A 19,532-nucleotide genomic window follows, 5' to 3' on the forward strand; every position below is an offset into this window, starting at 1 on the left:
AGTCACACTGCGCACAATGCAGATATATCACATACTCATTATCTGGTATGTCCTCAGCAAGTAGTAGAACCATAATTAGCATCCTGAATGAGAACATAATCTGATATTTCATACTGACTGGATTTAAATATTGTTTTATGACAACTTTTTGCTCTTCAGACTGCAAAACTTGAAACTCTCTAGACTAAACTACTATTCAAAAGTTTGGACTGAGTCAGATTTTTTTTGCAAATATTATATATATATATATATATATATATATATATATATATATATATATATATATATATATATATATATATATATATATATATATATATGTTTGTCTAAATATTTAAATTGTTTAAAAGTGTAAAAATAATTTTACATTTTAATTTGTACTTAGTAATATAGTAATAAATGATAGTGTAAATAAGCCTAAAAATGCTTTTTCTTTGGATTTAAGCAGTCACTTTCTCATAACCACCAGGCTGTTTTCGAGTAAGACTGGCCTCATCTGTCTCAGCAGCTACGATACAGGCCTCAGAGCTATTTTTGTTCCTTAAGTCTCTCTAGTGATGATGCACATGCAACATTTGAAACAAAGCTTTGCTCTGTGGTGCCCCGCTCTGTAAATGATCTTACTGGGACACACGGAGTACGAAGCTTGTGCCTCATGACTTGGGGCTCTTGAGAAGAGAAGAACATGCAGCATTTGGGAAGTTGGCGTTCTTACTACTGCAGGGTAACTGAAGTGTGATCTACCTTACAGGACGCAGGACACCGGCACCCCCAGGCCTGATGGTTGGTGAGTGCTGAGTCTTTCAGTGGTCCATTCCATTTCAAACAACAATATAGGCATTAATGTGACAAAACACACTTGGAATAAAATGAAATTTTTTTTAGTAATGCTTATTGTATAAAGTCTTATTGTATAACACTACAAAATATAAAGATTTGCTTTTAATACGCATAAAATACATATAAACATTTAACGCTTACATAATGACCCCCAGTTTGTTTATACATCTTTAAATGACTATATAATACAAGAACATAAAATATTGTTTTTTAATTAAAGTGGGAACCATGTGGCAGCTCTGATAGAATTGACTTTGTCTGACTTACCCTAAGAGGCATTTAATGTGTTAATCTAGGCCTTTATGATTTCCATGATGTGGAAAATACAGACAACATTGCGGAATAAAGTCTAGAACTATTTATAAATGTGTGTGTATATCATTTAATAGCAATCAATACAATTTCTTTGGAATGTTATGATCTGATGGCTTTTGCTGTGTTTGTGCAGCAGGATAGAGCTGCTGGGCTCTGTAGAGATGCAGAGTGAAGATGATCAGTGTGCCGAGGTCGAGCTGGAGCCTCCTAACTGGCAGACGCTGGTGAGAAGAGACGTCCTGTCCACACTTACCTCTCAGGAAATCAAGAGACAGGAAGTCATCAACGGTGAGTGACAAGTGTGGTTTACCGTATGAGCAGTGGTTTGGCAAGTGTCACAGCTTTTATGCTAATAGTACCATTTATTTATTTAAACACTGTTTGTTACTGGACAATAAAGTTTTAACATCATTCATTAAAATTGAATAAGTATTTTATTTTATTTTTTATTTTAAAGTTGCATAACTTTTTTTCAATTTTTTTTTTACTGAAAATGTATTCCCTTATTCTATCCCAGAATGAAGTATTCTTATTGTTGACAAGCATTGAACAAGTGCAGACCATCCTGTGTAACCACCTGTCTCCTTCCTGTCGTTGCGTTCACAGAGCTGTTCTACACAGAGAGAGCGCACTTTCGAATGATGAAGGTTCTGGAGAATTTGTTTTACCAGCCGCTGATCCGAGAGGCCATCCTCCCTTCTGCAGACATCAAAAACATCTTCAGCAACCTTGAGGAGATCGTTCAGCTGCACAGTGAGTCTCCTAACTTCACAAACCTCCAAAAGATCTTGATCTAAAATAAAGATTCCTTCTAACTTTTCTTGTCACTTCAGTGTCTTTGATGGAACAAATGACTGTGGTTCGGAAGAAAAATGAGATGCCGATCATTGACTCAATAGGAGATGATCTGCTTTCCTGGGTAAGAAACTGCAAATTGAACTGCATGTGTCCTTCTAGAAAACCAGATCGTACTAGTCTAAAGTAGACAAGCTCAAAGGTAGACTAGTTTTGGCTAGCTAGAATCTAAATCCTGTGACCATTAGATTTTTCCAGCAGGGAAGTTTTACACTCGATTGTGTCTTTACCCACAGTTCAGTGGAGAAGAGGAGGCGAAGATCAAGAGAGCTGCTGGCATGTACTGCAGTAATCAGCCTTTCGCTCTGGAACTTATCAAGAGCAAACAGAAGAAGGACCAGCGCTTCAACTCCTTCATACAGGTCAGTGGCCTAGTAGAGCAGCGGTTGCTTTCATAATCCTACCTAACTAATTGCGTTTAGTTGTGTGTTTTTTGTCTGGCCATTCCAGATGGAACATGTAGTAAATGTAATATTGATATTGAAATGTTTGCATTGCAGGAGGCAGAGAGCAACCGACATTGTCGCAGGCTGCAGTTAAAGGACATTATTCCTGTGGAGACGCAAAGACTCACAAAGTATCCCCTCCTGCTGGAGAACATCGCCAAATACACAGGTGCGTTTTTCAAACATGCACTTTTCACAACTGATCGCAAAAAACAACAGTGAAACGTTAGTACACATAATCCACAGGGATGGGGGAAATCAATTCTCCAACTCGATTTTCTCTTCAGTGTTTGGTTTGGTTCTCTCTGCATATACACGAGTATTATGCTTCTTTATACACAACCACACACGTAACATCCAATATGTGTAGAAATTAGCAAAACACAGTGGCAGACACGGATTTCACTGCACAGGATATTCAATATTCACTGAGGTTTTTCAGTTTTCAACTATAAATTGTTGTATATGGTCTTTTTAAAAAAAAACAAAAAAAAACATTCTTTAGTGAACAAAAATTAATCCGGTCGCTTCAGTAAATTGCAGTTGAATGTGGACTATATCTAGGCTGTCTAGGCTGAGGGACGGAAACCTCTCAGATTCAGTTGTGTTCTGACCTTCAAGGATTAGAGGAAGGAAGACTTGAGGATGTATAAATAATGACATCATTTTTTTATGTTGGGTGAACCGTCCTTTTAGAGACAGGACAAAACATTTGCTATATTTTTGTTTAATGTGATTTGTATAAAAACTGTTTTGGTGCACAATCAGATAGGTTACGGTAAATGTAATAATAGTGAGAGGCTAAACAACAGTATGTTGATAGTTGAGTTAGTCTGTAATACATGAATGATTGACTTGTCTTTTGCCTGCAGAGGATCCTGAGGAGAGAAGTAAAGTAAAGCAGGCTGGTGAATGCTGTAGAAAGATTCTCACTCACGTCAACCAGGAGGTGAAGGAAGCTGAGAACAAACAGGTAAAACAAACCGTAAATACTACCTGACCTTATATCAGTGCTAAACTTAAGTCATTCTGAGCTGATGCCTGACCCTCTGCTGCTCTCAGAGGTTGGAGGACTACCAGAGACGATTGGACCTGTCCTCGCTGAAGCAGAGCGAGAACCCCATGATCGCAGAGTTCAAGGTGAGACTTCATATTAATATTTGAAATCCATTTAACCTCAAACTGACAGCCAGTGTTGCCGAGGCCTGTTCTTTCATCTCCTCGGATTGAAGTGACTCCAAAAATGTGATATTTAGCCCCTGGAATAAGAATTTTATCAGGGAAAACATGTCATAAAACATGAATTTTACCCCTCCCCGGAAGACATGGGTCCATCCTCGAAATGCGATCGGGCTAGTTTTGAGTAGTAATTGGGCGGGTTGTGTTGTGAAAACCTGGCAACCCTGCTGACAATTCATTATAAACAAAACCGGTTTTACTCTCCATCTAGACCCTGGACTTGACTAAGAGGAAGATGGTGCATGAGGGACCGCTGTCCTGGAAAGTCAACAAAGATAAAACTATTGGTGGGTGTTGCTCGTCACAGAATTCACTGAAGACCAGATTCAAATTGGAAGAGATCTTCTGGAGATCATATCATGGAAGTTGTCTTCATATGTTGTGTGTGTGTGTGTGTGTATTCAGAGCTATACACATTGCTGCTGGAGGATATATTGGTGCTACTTCAAAGGCAAGATGAGAAGCTGATCCTAAAATGCCACAGTAAGAATCTGGCAGGCACCGCTGAGACCAAACACATCTTCAGCCCCATCATCAAACTCAGCACTGTGATGGTGCGCTCGGTCGCCACCGGTAAGAAGCGCTGCTTTCAAAAACATACTAGACACAATGCGTTCGATTATACATTTGTTAAAATGTGTATAAAAGGCATTCAATGGCTTTTTGATGAAATTTAAACATGCAGAAGTAAGTTGAACTAACATTTGTTTTCTGAATATATTACAGACAACAGGTCATTCTTTGTGATCTCTATGTCTGATAATGGAGCCCAGATCTATGAACTAATGGCTCAAACCGTATCTGAGCAAAAGACGTGAGTGCCTCGTTTTTTTACCCATAGATCCATTTTATATGCACTTTTAGGTTACGTAAAAGGGTATGTTTTAATTGTTTTCACTAGGTGGCAGTGTCTGATCACAGAAAGAGCTGATTGCATGAAGACCAAATTACACAACATCATTCCATTACCTCAGACTGAGTGAGTTTTCTACACCATTTATAATAAGAGAAGTGTTGTATAAGCAGTGAGGCCATTTAAAACATGACGTGTTTTGCAGCGGGGAACGTGAAGCGGTCGAGTTGATCAACTCTGGTGTTCAGAAGCTAAACAAAGACTCTGAGCCCATTTCTTTAGTGAGCATTCAGTCTGCAGGTAAACCGTTTTAATGTTTGTGAGGGTGACTATAAAATTAAATGCCTGGCAATATGATAGTTCGTTAAAATAGACTAATTATAACATAGCAATAGGAACGCATCCAGTATCCATCTTCGAAAAATATGTCCAAAAAATTGTACGCCTCAGTTTCGCTGTGTAATTTCTGTAGAAAAAGATGGCACTGAGGTCACGCCGACCCCACCGTCTAGCACCAATCCATTTGAGACCAAATCTGATGGGGAGGATGAAGAGGAAGAAAACTCACTGCAGGATCAGGCTGAAGATGATGAAGCGTTCGTGGTGGCCGATATGACGGATCGACTGACATTCCTGAAGCAGCGCTCGAGGCTGGGCATCGCCATAGACGAGGACGAGGCCGAGGCCTTCGAGCTCCAGCCACTCAGAGCTGATGAAGCTCTCAGAACACGTGAGTAGAAGACAGGGCTCTCGTGCGACTGTGTGTACAGTATATCTACTAAAATCCAACAATAAAACGACTAAACCCACATCGGATTCACTGTAACCCTCTGTCTGTTTGTCAGTGGCAACACTAAGGCAGCTCCTGATCAACCACATGTCCAGTCAAGAGGACGCAGACAAAGAGCAACAGGAAGACGTGGCGAGGACGGGCTCTCAGCAGGGTCCGGAGGACAGCACTACGATCGGGTCTGCTGTTGAAAACGGTTCAGAGAGGGCTGAGAACAGAGGGGAGAACGCACAGGAACTGCCCTCTGGAGACACAGGTTTCTTTGAGACGTCTGAGGATTGTGGTGTGTTGTCCTTTTTCTTTCTTTTTTTTTTTCCTTTTTGAAAGTTATCAGGAGAGGCGAAGCACGTGATAATGGCTAGCTGACCACACGTTGTCAGCTAGCAACCATCGTTTCTAAATGTAGCTATAGAAAAATTACGTGAAACTGCCAGCACGTTGGAAATTTGCGCTTTACAAACAATTTAGTGCTCGTTCACCACCACAAACGTGTGTGCCTTTGTGCATGTTTTGCATGCTGGATGTTAATTTCTCACTTGGTTGATAAAATATATATCGTGGCTTACTTTGACCTACTTTATAGTAGGACAGTATGTGTATTTGGCCTACTTTTAACACTACATTTACAGTGTAGTCTCAGCCTGGCAGCATCCTGTAACCCTTCCTCTTGTTTTCTGTCAGTCTCTGCAGGAAGTTACATGGTGCTGGAGGTGTATGGAGGCTCAGGCGAGAGCAGCACAGATGATGATGTGCAGGGCAGCAGCGGGGAGCCGGTGGCCGGGGGAGACTCAGGCATTGACTTGAAGAAGCTCCTCTCTTCCTCCTCTCAGAGCAGTGGAGGACCGAACCTCAACAGACAGATCATGACACACATACGTCTACTACAGGCCAACCTGCAGCATCTGAAGGTGACGCGTTTCTCCATTAAAATGGTGATATAGGGTAATATACAACGAGAATAAAGTATAGGAATGCATATGGTGCATAAATTTTGTTGAATTATCTAAACTTGTGCTGTTTCAAATAGTGTAGAAGTTTCTTTGTTAAATACAAAAGACTGTTGTTGGTCTCCACTGACATAAAAGTAGGGAAAGAAATGCTAGGGACCATAAACTAATCTTAGATTGCCAGCATTCTCCCAAATAATCTTCTTTTGTAATTAATATAAATTTTGTCCAGGTAATATTTGAATACTTAAATGCCAGGGATAGTTCCCCCCCCAAAAAAATAAATTTTGAAGAACCAGATGGTAGGGATGAGAAAATACTGTTTAATTTGTTTCAATAGCTGCATAGTATCAGTTTAAAAATGTTTCCAAGTGTCCAACTGTATAACTCAACACTCAATGTCTGTTCTGCAGGATACAGAAATCAAGTATAACCAGCTACGCCAAAGGCTATCAGAGGAACCAGCTACTGACACAGAGGAAAACAAAGGTAGTGCAGCTTCAGTTCTCCCTGCCCAGTGCTTTGGTGTTGGTGTTGTGCCTTTTACTAAAAGATCTTTCATTCATCCTTCTCTCAGAGAAAAGTTAGTGAAGCAGAGCTGTCTTTCTGTTTATTGAGACGGGAGGAGACACCGAGACACTGGGCTGCTCCTCCTCAAACATCGCTCATGCATGGACGGAGACCGACAGAATGGACTGGAGATCTGGAGTTTCTGTTCACACCACACTACAGGACGACCCCAATCACTCGCTCCAAATCTCTGTCCGTCTGCACACCAGAGTGGTCATGATACTTTCACAAAGATTGCCATGTAAGGACAATTCATCACTCCACCATCTGCATTCAGAGGACGGAAGACTCATCATTCCTTCGGCATTAGAGTCTATATTAGCCAATGAAAGCACAGCATGAGTGGTCACATGATCTTCACCAAGGTAGCTCCACAGATCTTTGACCTCGCTGGCATGAGCAGGTATTTACATAAACCGAATGCCTGACTTCTGTTTTGATACGGCGTGCGGTTTATGTGATTTTTGCGATGTAGAAACCATGTTTGACATCAGCGGTGAGTGGCGTGAAAACTTCTGTTCTGATTGAAGTCCAGTACAGCTAGAGCGCGTTATTAGATGAGCGGTCTCGAACAGGAATGGGCAACGAAGGCAAATGCTAGCAAGGTAATGAGGATGGGCTGATTGTGGTGGTGTCTCTCCTCATTCCTCCTCTCTTAATAAACCACATGCTATTTAATGAAGCTACTGAAAGTGTTTTCTCTGGCTTACGGCCACGGGAAAACCAGACCTTTCGCGATGTCGTCGGGTCGAGCGGATACAACGCGTGTCCAACAGCTCGGGCCTGATCTGTCTTTCGGAATTTCTTGGTTTTGAGAATGAAGTTAAATAGAAAGAAGCTTCAACGCAGGAACTTGATAAAGACCATAAACGGTCTATTTTAAATGTAATGTATTGTACAATTATGACCAACACTGCATCTCTTACAGAGACCCTTTTTTTTTTTTTTTCTTCTTTAAAGCGTTCAGTCATGTATTATTTTAACAGAAACTACTAAAAAAAAAAAAAAAGCAAAATAAAAGACTGCAAGGTATCCTTTAATATTAATGTAATCTGTATTTTTATTATTCTGTCTAGACGTTTGAGGTATTTTATTATATTATTGAACATTAATATGGTCTTGGCTTTCCGTTGAGAACATGAAATAGCTCTAATAGATGAGATTCTATTAAATTTGACTGATGTATTGTTCAAAATGGAAAGAAGATATTGCACATTGTGTCTTCATTTTATCACATTTACCTTTTGAGGAGAGTGGGAAGAATATTTTGTTTTGGATTTATGACCAAAAAAGAAAATTACACATCTGTAGCAAAAATGTATTCAATAAACTGGAAACACGAATGACATTCATCTCGCGTAAAAATTCTTTCAACGTGGTTTCAGAAATGCTCGAGCTGAAACAAACACGTTCAAAACTGAGGTCAATTCCCAATATGAGAAAACAATATTCCATCCTCCCGACGCGGCCAGTATATTTGGGGCGTTCATTTCATAACTCTCCATTTCTGAAGTCTTTTTGCTGCTTTGTTGCTTTCCCATCACCTTCCCACTTCCTCTTCCCCCTGGTTTTTGCCTCTTCCTCTCTAAACTGACGCCTGAGGGGGAGGGGAAAAGTGTCAATAAAAACAAGAATTACACACCGTTAAGGAAACTAATTCTTGTTTAGATATGATCTCCGGATTTCACAGACAAGGCTTAAGTCTAGTCCTATAATACATGTGAATAACTGGAAGAACCCTGCACTGACTGACCTTTAAACGTGTGAATGTCTTTGTTTTGTCTTAAGATGCACACCAGTAATGCTTTTTCTAAAGCATGTTTATAAAATCTTAAATGTTCTAATTGAACCATGGCCTAATCTTGAATAAGTCTAAGCCCCGTCTATGAAACTGGGTCATAAAGTTTACAAAAGCAAATGAGTTTCTCCATTTCTTTAAAGATCAGATTAAAAAAACAACGAGAACTGAATGACCCTACCAATGTTCAGTAGTTAAAGCTCACCTCGACTGCCAGCGCCTGCCGCTATTCCACACGCGTCCAAAAGACGGCAGCCAGTTGGCGTCAGTCTGCGAGCTGTGGTCAAAGTTTGCACCCACACGGTTTGGCGGAAGCTTCTTGAGCTTCTCCTGCTCCTCTGTAATTCAAGATTTAAGACTCCTTATACTTGTATACATTACTTTTTAAAGCCCACATGCGCTGCATGATTTTAGCCATCCTATAAGATCTTTGGGTATCACACTCATGCAATGTGTGTAGGGCTTACGATTTTGAGTCTATGATAAGAGATTTAAAATAAAACGTGGAAGATTGTTTTACATATAAAACGTTACTAAAATAGTTCATCCGTAGCTTTTGTTTAACAGGCTACATTTGTTGGTATTAAGTTAGCTCATACACAGTGTATATGGTGAAGTATTCAATAAGCAGTAGCTTAATTTTCCATGTCATATCATTTGAAGGGATAGTGCTAATGATCCTGATTAGCATGCTCAGGTGTGTTTGATTAGGATTAGAGCTAAACTCGATCTTGTGGGCCAGATTTGAGGATCCCTGGGATGGTTCATCTACAGAAAAAAAATAAAATGTATAATTTATCCTTATTCCTTTTCCCTATCTGTATGACTGACATTCTTCTGAGGAACAAGAAAAAAACATATTTTGGTTATTAAAGGGTTTCATTCCCAATGACTTCCAGGGAATACACAGTTCTGTCCAATGGGACCTGAAACTGTTTGGTTACATTCTTCCAAATATTACCTTCTCGCTGAAAAATGTCAGTCAAACAGGTCTGGAATGATGCGCGGGTGTGTAAATAGAACTTTTTTTGTTTTGCGGAGATTACCTATGTGATATAAACATAGCCAAAAACAAAGCGTGATAATGAGCGTGAAGTGCGTACTGTGTTTGAGGAACTCCTGAAGTGAGGGGCCCACTTCCTGCTGTCCACTTGCTGAGGCTTCATCAGGCTCCTCCAGCAGCCACGGTGGTACAGCTCCTGCAATTCAGCACAACCTGCTCGGTATCTTAAAGAACGAACCCGAAAACTAATCAGTTATAAATCAGTTTTACTCACCAGTGTGAACATTTCCGCTGCCGGACGAGTCCTGCAAATAAGAGCAGCAAGCCAAAATGACGCCTGACCTTGATTTAACGGATCGATCAACTGTTGCATATGTACAGTGTAAGAAAGATTACCTGGTAGCCAATGAAAGTTAAGGCGAATCCTGGTTTATTCCACTGGCTGCGTGAGGTGAAATCCTCGTGGCTCGGCCCGGGTTGTGCCTCCATTTCGTAAGAGTGACTGTGAGAGCTTCTTGTCAAACATCAGAACTCATGCTTTAGACATTACAAACTCTTTTTTTCATATAATCTGGAACTAACAAACTCATCCGGATCATTTCATGGCACCAAAGAAGCATGTAATCGTATATAACTTCTATTACTGGAAACTTTGTATTCACACCTGTGAAGAATTTGAACACCTACTCATATTTTAATACTTTTTTTAAATAAATCCATCAAAACTACAATTAGAAGGGAAAAAACAAAAAAGTTTATGTAGATACATTTTGTCTACAAAAAATCTATTATTTTGTATTTCATAAAGGTTATGGATGCACCAAACAATAAAAATAAAAATAAAAAAAAAAACACTAATACTTCCTTTTTTCGCACTTACACTAGTATTTTTAGTAATGCTTCATTTTAAGGATGGCATAGTATTTCATCATCTATTAAAAGAAATATTGACTATACAACGCATGACATTGAATTCTACTGTATGACTGTTAAACGCCACGTGGATTCATCTCATTCTATCCGTGTACAGACTGTGACATCTCACACCGAAATATACATTAACTATTAAAAAAAGCGAGGTTGGTTAAGACTGGTAAGACAAGATATACAAGTATCAGAGCATTTTAATAAATGAGTTTTGGTGCAACTATTGAGTTTTGGTGTAAGGTGACAATTTTTAGATTAATTTTTACCTGGCTGTACGGTTACTGCCGTGTTGGTCCACTTCAGCAGGACGTACCAGTTCTGGATCAGGCTAAGTTCGATTCAGGAAAGTCAACAGTAATGCTCCATGTCTTTTTAACACCATTTTCCAGCAAAGGAATTACTTTTTAACAGAGCTTGAAAAAGTCACAAATGCCATTTCCTTTTTTTTTTCCTTCATCAAACAAAATTAAAACAAATACTGAGATATGGATACGCTTGGAGAATCCCAGGAAAACAAACCTCTGATAGTGACTGAAGGACCTCCAGCCTGTGCTGCTCCTGAGAACGGATCACTGCAGCTTGCTGAGGATGACAGAAGAGAAGAGATGTTTTAAAGTTCAGATATAATTTAACACTGAAAGCAGGCCTAACAGTAAACACCTTCACCTGTTTAATAAACACATCCTCTTTTTCCTCAAACTGTTCCAGAGCCTTGGAAACCTCAGACTTGAATCTATTTTTATTAAAAAAAAAAGCAATCTTCATTTGTTTATTGCATTTACTGCAAACAGTAATGGTATCAGCATGCTAATAACTACAGAAATGCTGTAACGAACACATCCATAAATAAGCAAGCAATAACCTCTCAGTTTCCTCTTCAGTTACGATGAACTTGTCTCGCAGTTTGGGATCTGCTTTATTGTCCCACCAGAACTTGTGTGTGTTGGTCCGGTGCTCTGGGCTGCAATGAGAAGCACTCGGTGAATTTATTGCAAGCTCAGATGTGTTTCTCAGAGGTGTTGATGTGTGATCTCACGTGCTCATGTGCTCCAGCAGTCCTCCATACAGTACACTAATGTTACGGTCGGTCACGTGTTTGGGCAGCTCCAGAGCGCAGCAGTAACACCAGAACTTCTCCTCATGATCAGGACTGTATTTCTCTACCTGCGGCTTTTTAATGGTCCGCTTCGCTTCTTTGACCTGTAATAACATGCAGAACATTTTTTGCAGGACAAATAAGTTTCAGTTCATGAATCTAGGAACCAAATTGTATTTTGACATCCAAGTCACAATTAATAGAAATAGATAGATAGATAAAGAGAGAGAGAGAGAGAGAGAGAGAGAGAGAGAGAGAGACTTGTTCATAGCTAGTATGAAGTATAGCTAAACAGTTATTTAACCAGATTTTTTTTTTTTTAGCTCCAGCAGCATTGCCTTGGACAAAACAGACAGCTTAATGTTACGCAAAACCTATACAAACAAAAACATGCGACATTAAAAACATTTTTAAAAAAAACGTTGACTCATCCTCCAATTCTAAATTTGATACCGCTTGATTAAAAGGGAACTGCACAAATGGCTTACTTTGTTTCGTTTTTTTTTATTTTACAAACATCGTGTGTGCCGCTGAGGCAGCATCTTCAGCTAGCTCTCTCGTTAGCACGCTTACCTTCTCCGTAAATTTGACAAGAATTACTTTAAGTTTGCTTTGATGGCTTTTCCCATAAATGTGCCCTTTTCCAGAAAAATCCGTTTTTCTGCAGACGGAACAATAAAACGCTCCCATTTGGCTGTTTTGTGTTAGTTTTTTTAGCGACTGCAAGTGACGTTATCCAAACATAGCGACGTCACGTGGCGTCGACTACGCGGCAGCGCCCTCTTGTGATGGGGATGACGCCCTGCGACGCATTCTCACTGTAAACATAAAAACTAGAAATCAAAGCAGCATACAGCAGAGCAAACAGAGAGCCAATAGGACAGAACATTTTTTCTCAACAGCGAGGAGAGAGACTTTATAATCAATCACATGGTCTGCAGGACTAAAACTATTTGACATAGAAGTCAAATATTTACTGTACACAGGTGCCTTAATCCCATCTACAACACCAGTGGGTCTTTTTCTGTTTAAGTTTGGCAATTAAAACATTCGGCTACTCATGCCCACAGGTGAAATACAAATGAAATGTATCAAAATAAACATTCCCATCAGAATTCGGACAAAGATTGCAAGCCGATTGCCCTGTATGGAAATGAGATCTGGAGTCCAGTGAGTAACTACAGCCATAAAGATAGACACAAACAACCCTTTAGAAGTCTACACATCCACAGAAACACTCCTAATAACTATATATAGCAATTAAATTAAAGATTTGATATATATATATCTTTAAATATATCAGAGCTTTAATTCATTCAACAATCCTGAAATAACATAGGTTTCCAAAAAAAAATATTGAGCAGCAAATTTTCTTCTTATATTGATTAGAATCTTTTATATATACATAAATATATAAAAAAGCTCCAATAATAAACATTAATAATTAAGCATCAAATCGTATTATGTAATGCAGCTTTGTCAACACAGGAATAAATCACATTTTAAAATAGGTAACTTTAATGTTGATTTTACAATGTACTATTTGTAAGATTGTATTATTGTGAAGCATTTTTAAATATCAGTTTGTATAAAAGCAAAAATAAGACTGATCAAATAAATTGAGCCTTGGTGAGCAAAAAAACAAACACAATCTAAAAGATTCATATGTAATGATTGACTTAGGTTTCCTTTGTTGCAGCTGCTTTAAGGATATAAAAAGCTTGAAAGAAAGTACCAAAGCACATTAATGCATTTGTTTATTTTATAAGGCACAATGCGTCATTGAAGAAATAAGAGTGACAGACACACAAAAAGAAAGTGTTACACAAGAATAGTAATAACAGAAAGTGCTAACATTCACAGTTTCAGAAAGAAAATCAAATGAGAGCAGGTCCACTTGTCCAGCCTGAAGAGGTCGTAGGGGTCAAAGTCGGATCACAGCTCTAACAGTGCTTGAATCATATCTGTAACATGGACACAGTGGAGAAGGAAATCAGTTGACATTCATTCAGCCCCTTACCTGACCGCTGGGGTCCTGACCTGGGTAGTTCATGCTCCTCTTCAGCATTCTGAAGGAGTCTCCCGTAAGGGTGTTAATCTCATCTCTCAGTCTCTGTCGGCCATCCAGGGTCAGGTGCCACAGACACGACTTCCTCTTGCCGTCTCCGGACACCTGCTGCGGGGTCTTTTTAAAACTGTTGCTGAAACACAGATTATGGCGGATTGTGTTTTTCCACCCATCTGGAGCTGTAAGGAAAAAGGGGAAGTGCTCTCTAAAGAGACAAAGAAAATGGAATAATGAAAAACAAATCTTTTATAATTTGGGATGTGTGCTTGTAAGAGACCATGACGAAAAAAAACAACAACAACCACCAATAGTAATATACATACACACATTTTAGAAATTACCCCACTGACTAAATTTTTTTTGTCAAGTCAACTAAAATATTCCAATCGTCATTTAAATTAACATCAGGTAACTTAAGGACTCGTACAGTCAACTTAATTTTGAGGAACCTTTAACATTCATGGAATCTTTGCATTCTACAAAAGATTTGTGGAAAATGTTCTTAAAATTACCTTAAAAGAACTTGGGTTACATTTTATAGTCCACTGTAGACATTCTACTAACTGTAAGTAACTACATGTCTCCTAACTCTCACAGTAGACTGTTAGGGTAGGTTTAGGGTTAGTAAGTTGACATGCTGACTATCAGAAACGTTGCAAGCACGTCATGTTGTAGACCCATCGGAATAAAGTGTTAGATGTTAAGCAGACAGTCTACTAATACTCTAATGACTGCTAGTTGACATGTAGTTACTTACTGTTAGAAAAAGTCTAAAGTGAACTTTCGAAACAGTGTTACCAGAACTTGTCACAAAACACTGTGCTTCACGATGCCATAGAATAACCCTTTTGATCTAAATGGTTCCATAAAGAACCGTTAACATATAAAGAATCTCTGTTTCACAAAAGTTTCTTCAGTTTACAAAAAGGTAAAAAGAAAGATGGTTCTTTCAAGAGCGAACGGTTTGAATGAATGGTTCTTTGTGAAATACAAAAGGCATTATCAATTAGATGGCATCATGGTTTTTCCATTGAATTGAATATACTTTCACATCAGAGACCTGGTGAAGTTATAGATCTGCTGCACGTTAAGACTGCCGTTGCGGCTGCTGCTGAGCGCCATCGCAATGAGGATGCAGTAGTTCACGGGAGGCCGAGGCCATCCTCCGTTCTTCAGGTTCAAACTGTCCTGCAGGGCTCTCTGAAGCCTTCTGTTCTGCGTCAGACCCAGTTTGCGGGTAGACGCTTTGGGAGTCCTTCCCTTCCGCACACCCTTCACCTTACGACAGACGGGCACATCTACAGAGGAAGCGTCGTCTTCGTCTGTGAACTGGGAACACGGTCAACTACATCAGATATTTATTTCCACACGTGCCTTCTCTCGGACATAATTGTCCCAAGCGCGCATGACATAACATCAAGGCGGCAAACAAGCAACGTACGAGAAGCAGCTTTACTCATACCTGATACTCGCTGGAGAGGGAGGTTTCATGCGTTGACTCATTCAGGCAGGTCTCATCAGGCAGTATCGCTGGGCGCAGACTGTGTTCCAGAACAGGTGGGGCGGTTCTTGGCAGCGCTGACTGGGCAGTCGGTTTTGGGGGTGTTGGGGCTTTGGGGTGAACACTGGGGTACTTTATGGGGCAGGCTAAACTGGGATTCACCATCAGCCACAGGTTAGGTTGTACCTCAGGCTCTTTAAAATAACACAAAGAAATACGTTTCAAGTGCAGAGTAACCAAAAGCTGACAGCAACCATCCACCGGTTTCCTGATGTAAAATGGGCGCAGCCATTTGTAAACTCTATGGGTTTAGCTTCTGGTCTCAGCTTCTGGTCTCATCCGCATCCAGCTATTTTTTGCTGTACAAAACGGTTTGTTTTGCTGCTTGATCTCGAAAAATCAGTGTCCTATATATAATGTTATATTAAATGTTCTCTCAATTATGAACAACAATCCTCAAATAAGAGATCAGTAACCACACAGTAAACTACTGTTTTCTTATTTTGCAATGCCAAATCCACTTTGTCAGATGAAGTGTGTGTGTGTATATATATATATATATATATATATATATATATATATATATATATATATATATATATATATATATATATATATCCAGTCCGTTTATGGTTACAATGATACATATCAAGCACTGACTCAAGTTACAAATCACTAAGAAACAAGAAGCATCCATTCAAATAAATAAATACATTAAATAATAATCCATATATTTTTCCTTAATCCATAATTATTGAAATATGTAAATATTATATATTAATTCAATTTGGATATTAACTATTACTTAAATATCACATACTTTGCGAGTAGGAGTATAAAATTCTTCTTTTTGTTTTACAACAGGGATCCCAGAAAGAAAACAACACTACTCTAATTTTGGGCAAAAAAAAAAAAAAAAAAAAAGTTTTCCAGATGTTTTCATACATTAGGATATATTGGAAAAAGTACGTCCATGCTAAAAATACAAATAAATATCTTAATTTTTTTTAGTGATGATTTGTAAACAACGTGTCTTTTAGTATTGCAAGTAGCTAAACAGGATTTGCACGTAAACAGTGACCTCCCTCGAGGAGGAGCGCACCTCCGCTGCTGAGGGGCAGGCGGCCGCTCCTCTGCTCCGCGTCGGGGAGAGATCTCCTGGAGATCCGCGCGTAGTGCCACTGCGCCAGGTACTGGTCGGTCCGCTTATCATCTGCCAAACCACCACACAGCCGCTCTGAAAACGCCTCTCTCTCGCAAGCTTGAGGCAGTTAGGTTACTCACTGAGTTCTTTTACCGTGATAGAACTGATCGGTCGTCGTCGTTAACTTTATTTCCTCGTTCATGTCCCAGTCGTGTAAACCGCTGGTCAAATGAAGGTCGAGAAATCTGCTTCTGGACCGAAGCTGTAAATACATGTCGTCGACTACGTAAGAAGAGCCAGCAAACGTCTGTAAATAAACCCCAGTGTCTCTTTTAACCCAAGAAACGTCGCGGTGTCCATAAAGACAAACTGTGGCGATATCGTTCATTAAAGCAGGTGGAAATCATTAAGCTCCATTATCAGCAATGAGAGGTTTAATGGGGTTTTCTTCACCACCAGAGTTCATTGTCACGCTAATTGTGAATATTATTGTTGTTCAATTGATGATATAGATTTTATTCAGTCAGTCAGTTTGTCCAAATGCACATATGTTTTGACTACAAAATATTGCACGTTTAATATTTCCGGAAAAAAGTTGCCCACCTTTATTATAGATAACAAATGAAAATTGCAAATAAATCAACAAAATGAATAAACTTATAACACAAAATATCATTATATCTTTTGTTTGGCTGCAACATAAATTAAATATCTACATTGAAACACAGTTAAAACGCGTGACAACTTGTCCAAACCTGACATTTGTAAAAAAGAAAAAAAAAAAGTTATGATAAACAAACTTATTTACATTAACTTTTTTTTGTGACAAAATGCCAGTTTCTTCTGTTTAATGCCACTGAATTGAGAAAATATGCTTCATTTGAGCAAATACTAGGCTTTATGAAAAACCAAAATAAAGAAAAAAATATAATAAAAAAAACACTGCACACACACATTCAGCCCTTTTTGTTCAAATCTGTTTTCCAGTTAGGGTAATGATACTTATTCACGTGTTTTAAAAAAAAAAAAATCATAAAATCATTTTTTTATGTTACATGATTTATTTGAAATGCAGTACACCGTTACAATGCAGTGAAAATAATTTTGAAATTGCTGCTAAATATATACATTTGTGTAACTCGCTGTCACGCTGTAGTTTGTGTAGAAAAAAGTGAATCATCTCTGAAAGTGTCTGAAATGTGTCTGTGTTATTTTGTCAATTAAACAGACATCAATTACACTGTTGAGGTGCATCGTCTTCAGCCTAGCCGGAAAAGAAGAGGCTAATAAAGAGGCCCACGAGGAGCATCACCATAGCCAAAGACAGGATGACGGTGATGACCACCATGGCTCCGCTGCGCGCTTTAAGACCACTGTCTATCTGCTGGTAATCAACGACTAGGAAGAAAGACCAGATAACTCATATGCATCATATATTTCAAATGACTCTATATATTTTTGTGTATACATTGTAGGCCTGCTCTTACCACTGATGGTCTTCCCAGTCAATTTACTGCTCGTTTCATTTGCGATTTGGTACCACATGCTGAAAGAGAAAGACGGTTTAATGAGATTTGATCGTCTGAGAGATGGTTACACACACCAGGCATTACAGCCAGGTATTACTCCCGTAGATTAAAGGCCTTCGTAATAATACAACGGTAATTACCTTAGTAACATAGCTACACCGCATCCCTCACAGAAACCAGCTGCCATTGTCTGAGCTAATCAAAACCATTTTGACATACGAGCCTACACCCATCCACACCAGCACTGCTTACGTGTATTCTGTTCCTTGTTTGAGGTCTTCCAGAAGTAACCCCAGCTGTTTGGGATTACACGACGGAACGACGAAAGACTGATTTTCTGCAGGACACACAAGTCACAACGCTTAATGTTTAAACAGCGTCACGTTAGCCTCATTGAGGATGAAAGCTTGTACTGTACAGTGCTTCGATGCAACCTGTGTTGTTGAAAGCGCTATATAAATAAAAATGATTGATCGATTGATTGAAAGGGATGCATACGGCTTTGGCTGGAGGGCGCCTCGGCGTAGAGCAGCGTCGCGCTCCTGTTCGCGTAAACACCGCAGTCAGGCAGACTCAGCAGAAACGAGTTCGGGAACGCACCCGAAAACACACCATCGTTAGTATCCAGCAGTTTGATCGATATTTCTAAAAAAGAAATAAACCATATTAAAACCTCGCGATAAACTCTTATTTAATGCATTTAAGCAGTTTACTGACAAACAACAAATATTGTGCAAAAAGTATAGAAAAGTAAGGTATGCAAAATACGGTTTACCTGCAAAGTTTAAGGGGAATAACGTCCCCAGAATGAAGAGTACAGCCAGCATGTTGTCTTGTACAGCCCAGCTTGTGTGTGGAGCTCAGAGCGCTCGGGATAGAAGTGTGGGATGGGAGATAACAGAGTAACAGTACATCTAAAACCAGACGAGCAGGACCCAACGGCATGATCGAGCCAATCAGTGGGCACTGAGAACTAGTTTGTCCGGGTGCCCTTCCCTGCGATACACCTTGGGGAGGCCTTCAATCTCTGGCAAGCTTAATTCTTTTATTATATCAAGACTCGTTTAGTGACAATGACTAACGTTCTATGTTAGATTATTTTTAAGTAACGCCTGTTTCCGGAACAAACAGGATAATTGCTCGTTTCTAGAAGAAATATGACACTTCAGTCTGTTTTATGTCAAAACACGTCGAACATGAGACACGTTCAAGCTTACCATTGAGGTGGTTCATTAAACTAATGCAATAATTCCAATTTTTTTCTTTTTTTCTCTTGTTTAAATAATCTAAATGGATTATTAATAACATAGTAGAACTTGTACCGTAAGTTCTACTTTATCATTTTCCGTTCTGTTATTTTTGTTTAGCACTCCCCACAAGTCCCTTCACCTCTGATAAACTGAATGTTTGTCTAAGAATCTGATGTTTTGTTTACTAAGGTTTTTACATAATGCTATTTTGGCTATTTGAGTTTACAGTAAATCACTGTTTATTAGCATTCAGTTCTTCTAAAGTCATTGGCTTTTTTGGAAATTGTTAAAAGCCAAAATTATGACAAAAACTGAACACCGTTGGGATACCAATCACAAAAGTGAACATTGTAATTTCTTT

General features: G+C 39.1%; 4 protein-coding genes across 16 annotated transcripts in view; 1 reads left to right on the top strand and 3 right to left on the bottom strand.

Annotated features, from left to right (window-relative positions):
* The window catches only part of arhgef12b (Rho guanine nucleotide exchange factor (GEF) 12b), a 66,912-nt gene extending 58,709 nt beyond the window's left edge, over nt 1-8,203 (top strand). For 8 of the 10 annotated variants that reach the window (XM_043240430.1, XM_043240432.1, XM_043240434.1 and 5 more), the window contains 18 exons: nt 752-787; nt 1,289-1,443; nt 1,762-1,908; nt 1,989-2,074; nt 2,247-2,372; nt 2,511-2,625; nt 3,329-3,429; nt 3,519-3,596; nt 3,907-3,982; nt 4,101-4,268; nt 4,422-4,509; nt 4,597-4,674; nt 4,754-4,848; nt 5,021-5,278; nt 5,394-5,621; nt 6,020-6,246; nt 6,699-6,774; nt 6,863-8,203. In XM_043240430.1, the coding sequence (XP_043096365.1) occupies nt 752-787; nt 1,289-1,443; nt 1,762-1,908; nt 1,989-2,074; nt 2,247-2,372; nt 2,511-2,625; nt 3,329-3,429; nt 3,519-3,596; nt 3,907-3,982; nt 4,101-4,268; nt 4,422-4,509; nt 4,597-4,674; nt 4,754-4,848; nt 5,021-5,278; nt 5,394-5,621; nt 6,020-6,246; nt 6,699-6,774; nt 6,863-6,873 (2,149 nt within the window). In that variant the 3' untranslated portion in view covers nt 6,874-8,203. Of the gene's footprint in view, nt 1-546; nt 702-751; nt 788-1,288; nt 1,444-1,761; nt 1,909-1,988; nt 2,075-2,246; nt 2,373-2,510; nt 2,626-3,328; nt 3,430-3,518; nt 3,597-3,906; nt 3,983-4,100; nt 4,269-4,421; nt 4,510-4,596; nt 4,675-4,753; nt 4,849-5,020; nt 5,279-5,393; nt 5,622-6,019; nt 6,247-6,698; nt 6,775-6,862 lie in introns of those variants that run through there. The other 2 variants (XM_043240431.1, XM_043240439.1) reach the window with 2 other exon arrangements.
* On the bottom strand, nt 7,890-12,446 carry cenatac (centrosomal AT-AC splicing factor). 3 transcript variants are annotated; one of them, XM_043240446.1, is made up of 11 exons: nt 12,253-12,446; nt 11,620-11,783; nt 11,446-11,544; nt 11,250-11,316; nt 11,103-11,165; nt 10,850-10,911; nt 10,053-10,158; nt 9,931-9,961; nt 9,757-9,852; nt 8,859-8,991; nt 7,890-8,452 (listed from the first exon to the last, which is right to left on the bottom strand). In XM_043240446.1, exons 1-11 carry the CDS (start codon nt 12,367-12,369, stop codon nt 8,347-8,349), a joined length of 1,044 nt encoding a protein of 347 aa, XP_043096381.1. In that variant the 5' UTR covers nt 12,370-12,446; the 3' UTR covers nt 7,890-8,346. The 3 variants fall into 3 exon arrangements, with proteins under 3 accessions (XP_043096381.1, XP_043096380.1, XP_043096379.1); XM_043240445.1 differs by having other exon boundaries at nt 10,053-10,167; XM_043240444.1 differs by having other exon boundaries at nt 10,053-10,170.
* A 977-nt stretch (nt 12,447-13,423) lies between these two features.
* Nucleotides 13,424-16,757, bottom strand: foxr1 (forkhead box R1). 2 transcript variants are annotated; one of them, XM_043240858.1, is made up of 6 exons: nt 16,546-16,756; nt 16,351-16,461; nt 15,210-15,442; nt 14,808-15,076; nt 13,720-13,952; nt 13,424-13,643 (listed from the first exon to the last, which is right to left on the bottom strand). In XM_043240858.1, exons 1-6 carry the CDS (start codon nt 16,664-16,666, stop codon nt 13,615-13,617), a joined length of 996 nt encoding a protein of 331 aa, XP_043096793.1. In that variant the 5' UTR covers nt 16,667-16,756; the 3' UTR covers nt 13,424-13,614. The 2 variants fall into 2 exon arrangements, with proteins under 2 accessions (XP_043096793.1, XP_043096792.1); XM_043240857.1 differs by lacking the exon at nt 16,351-16,461 and having other exon boundaries at nt 16,546-16,757.
* A 676-nt stretch (nt 16,758-17,433) lies between these two features.
* Nucleotides 17,434-18,913, bottom strand: zgc:194948 (uncharacterized protein LOC796981 homolog). Its single transcript, XM_043240859.1, has 5 exons — nt 18,697-18,913; nt 18,420-18,566; nt 18,174-18,258; nt 17,880-17,938; nt 17,434-17,790 (listed from the first exon to the last, which is right to left on the bottom strand). The coding sequence occupies exons 1-5, from the start codon at nt 18,746-18,748 to the stop codon at nt 17,657-17,659; spliced, it is 477 nt and encodes a 158-aa protein (XP_043096794.1). The 5' UTR covers nt 18,749-18,913; the 3' UTR covers nt 17,434-17,656.
* Nucleotides 18,914-19,532: the final 619 nt, after the last annotated feature.

The sequence above is a fragment of the Puntigrus tetrazona genome, chromosome 5 (assembly GCF_018831695.1).
Source record: "Puntigrus tetrazona isolate hp1 chromosome 5, ASM1883169v1, whole genome shotgun sequence".
NCBI lineage: Eukaryota > Metazoa > Chordata > Actinopteri > Cypriniformes > Cyprinidae > Puntigrus > Puntigrus tetrazona.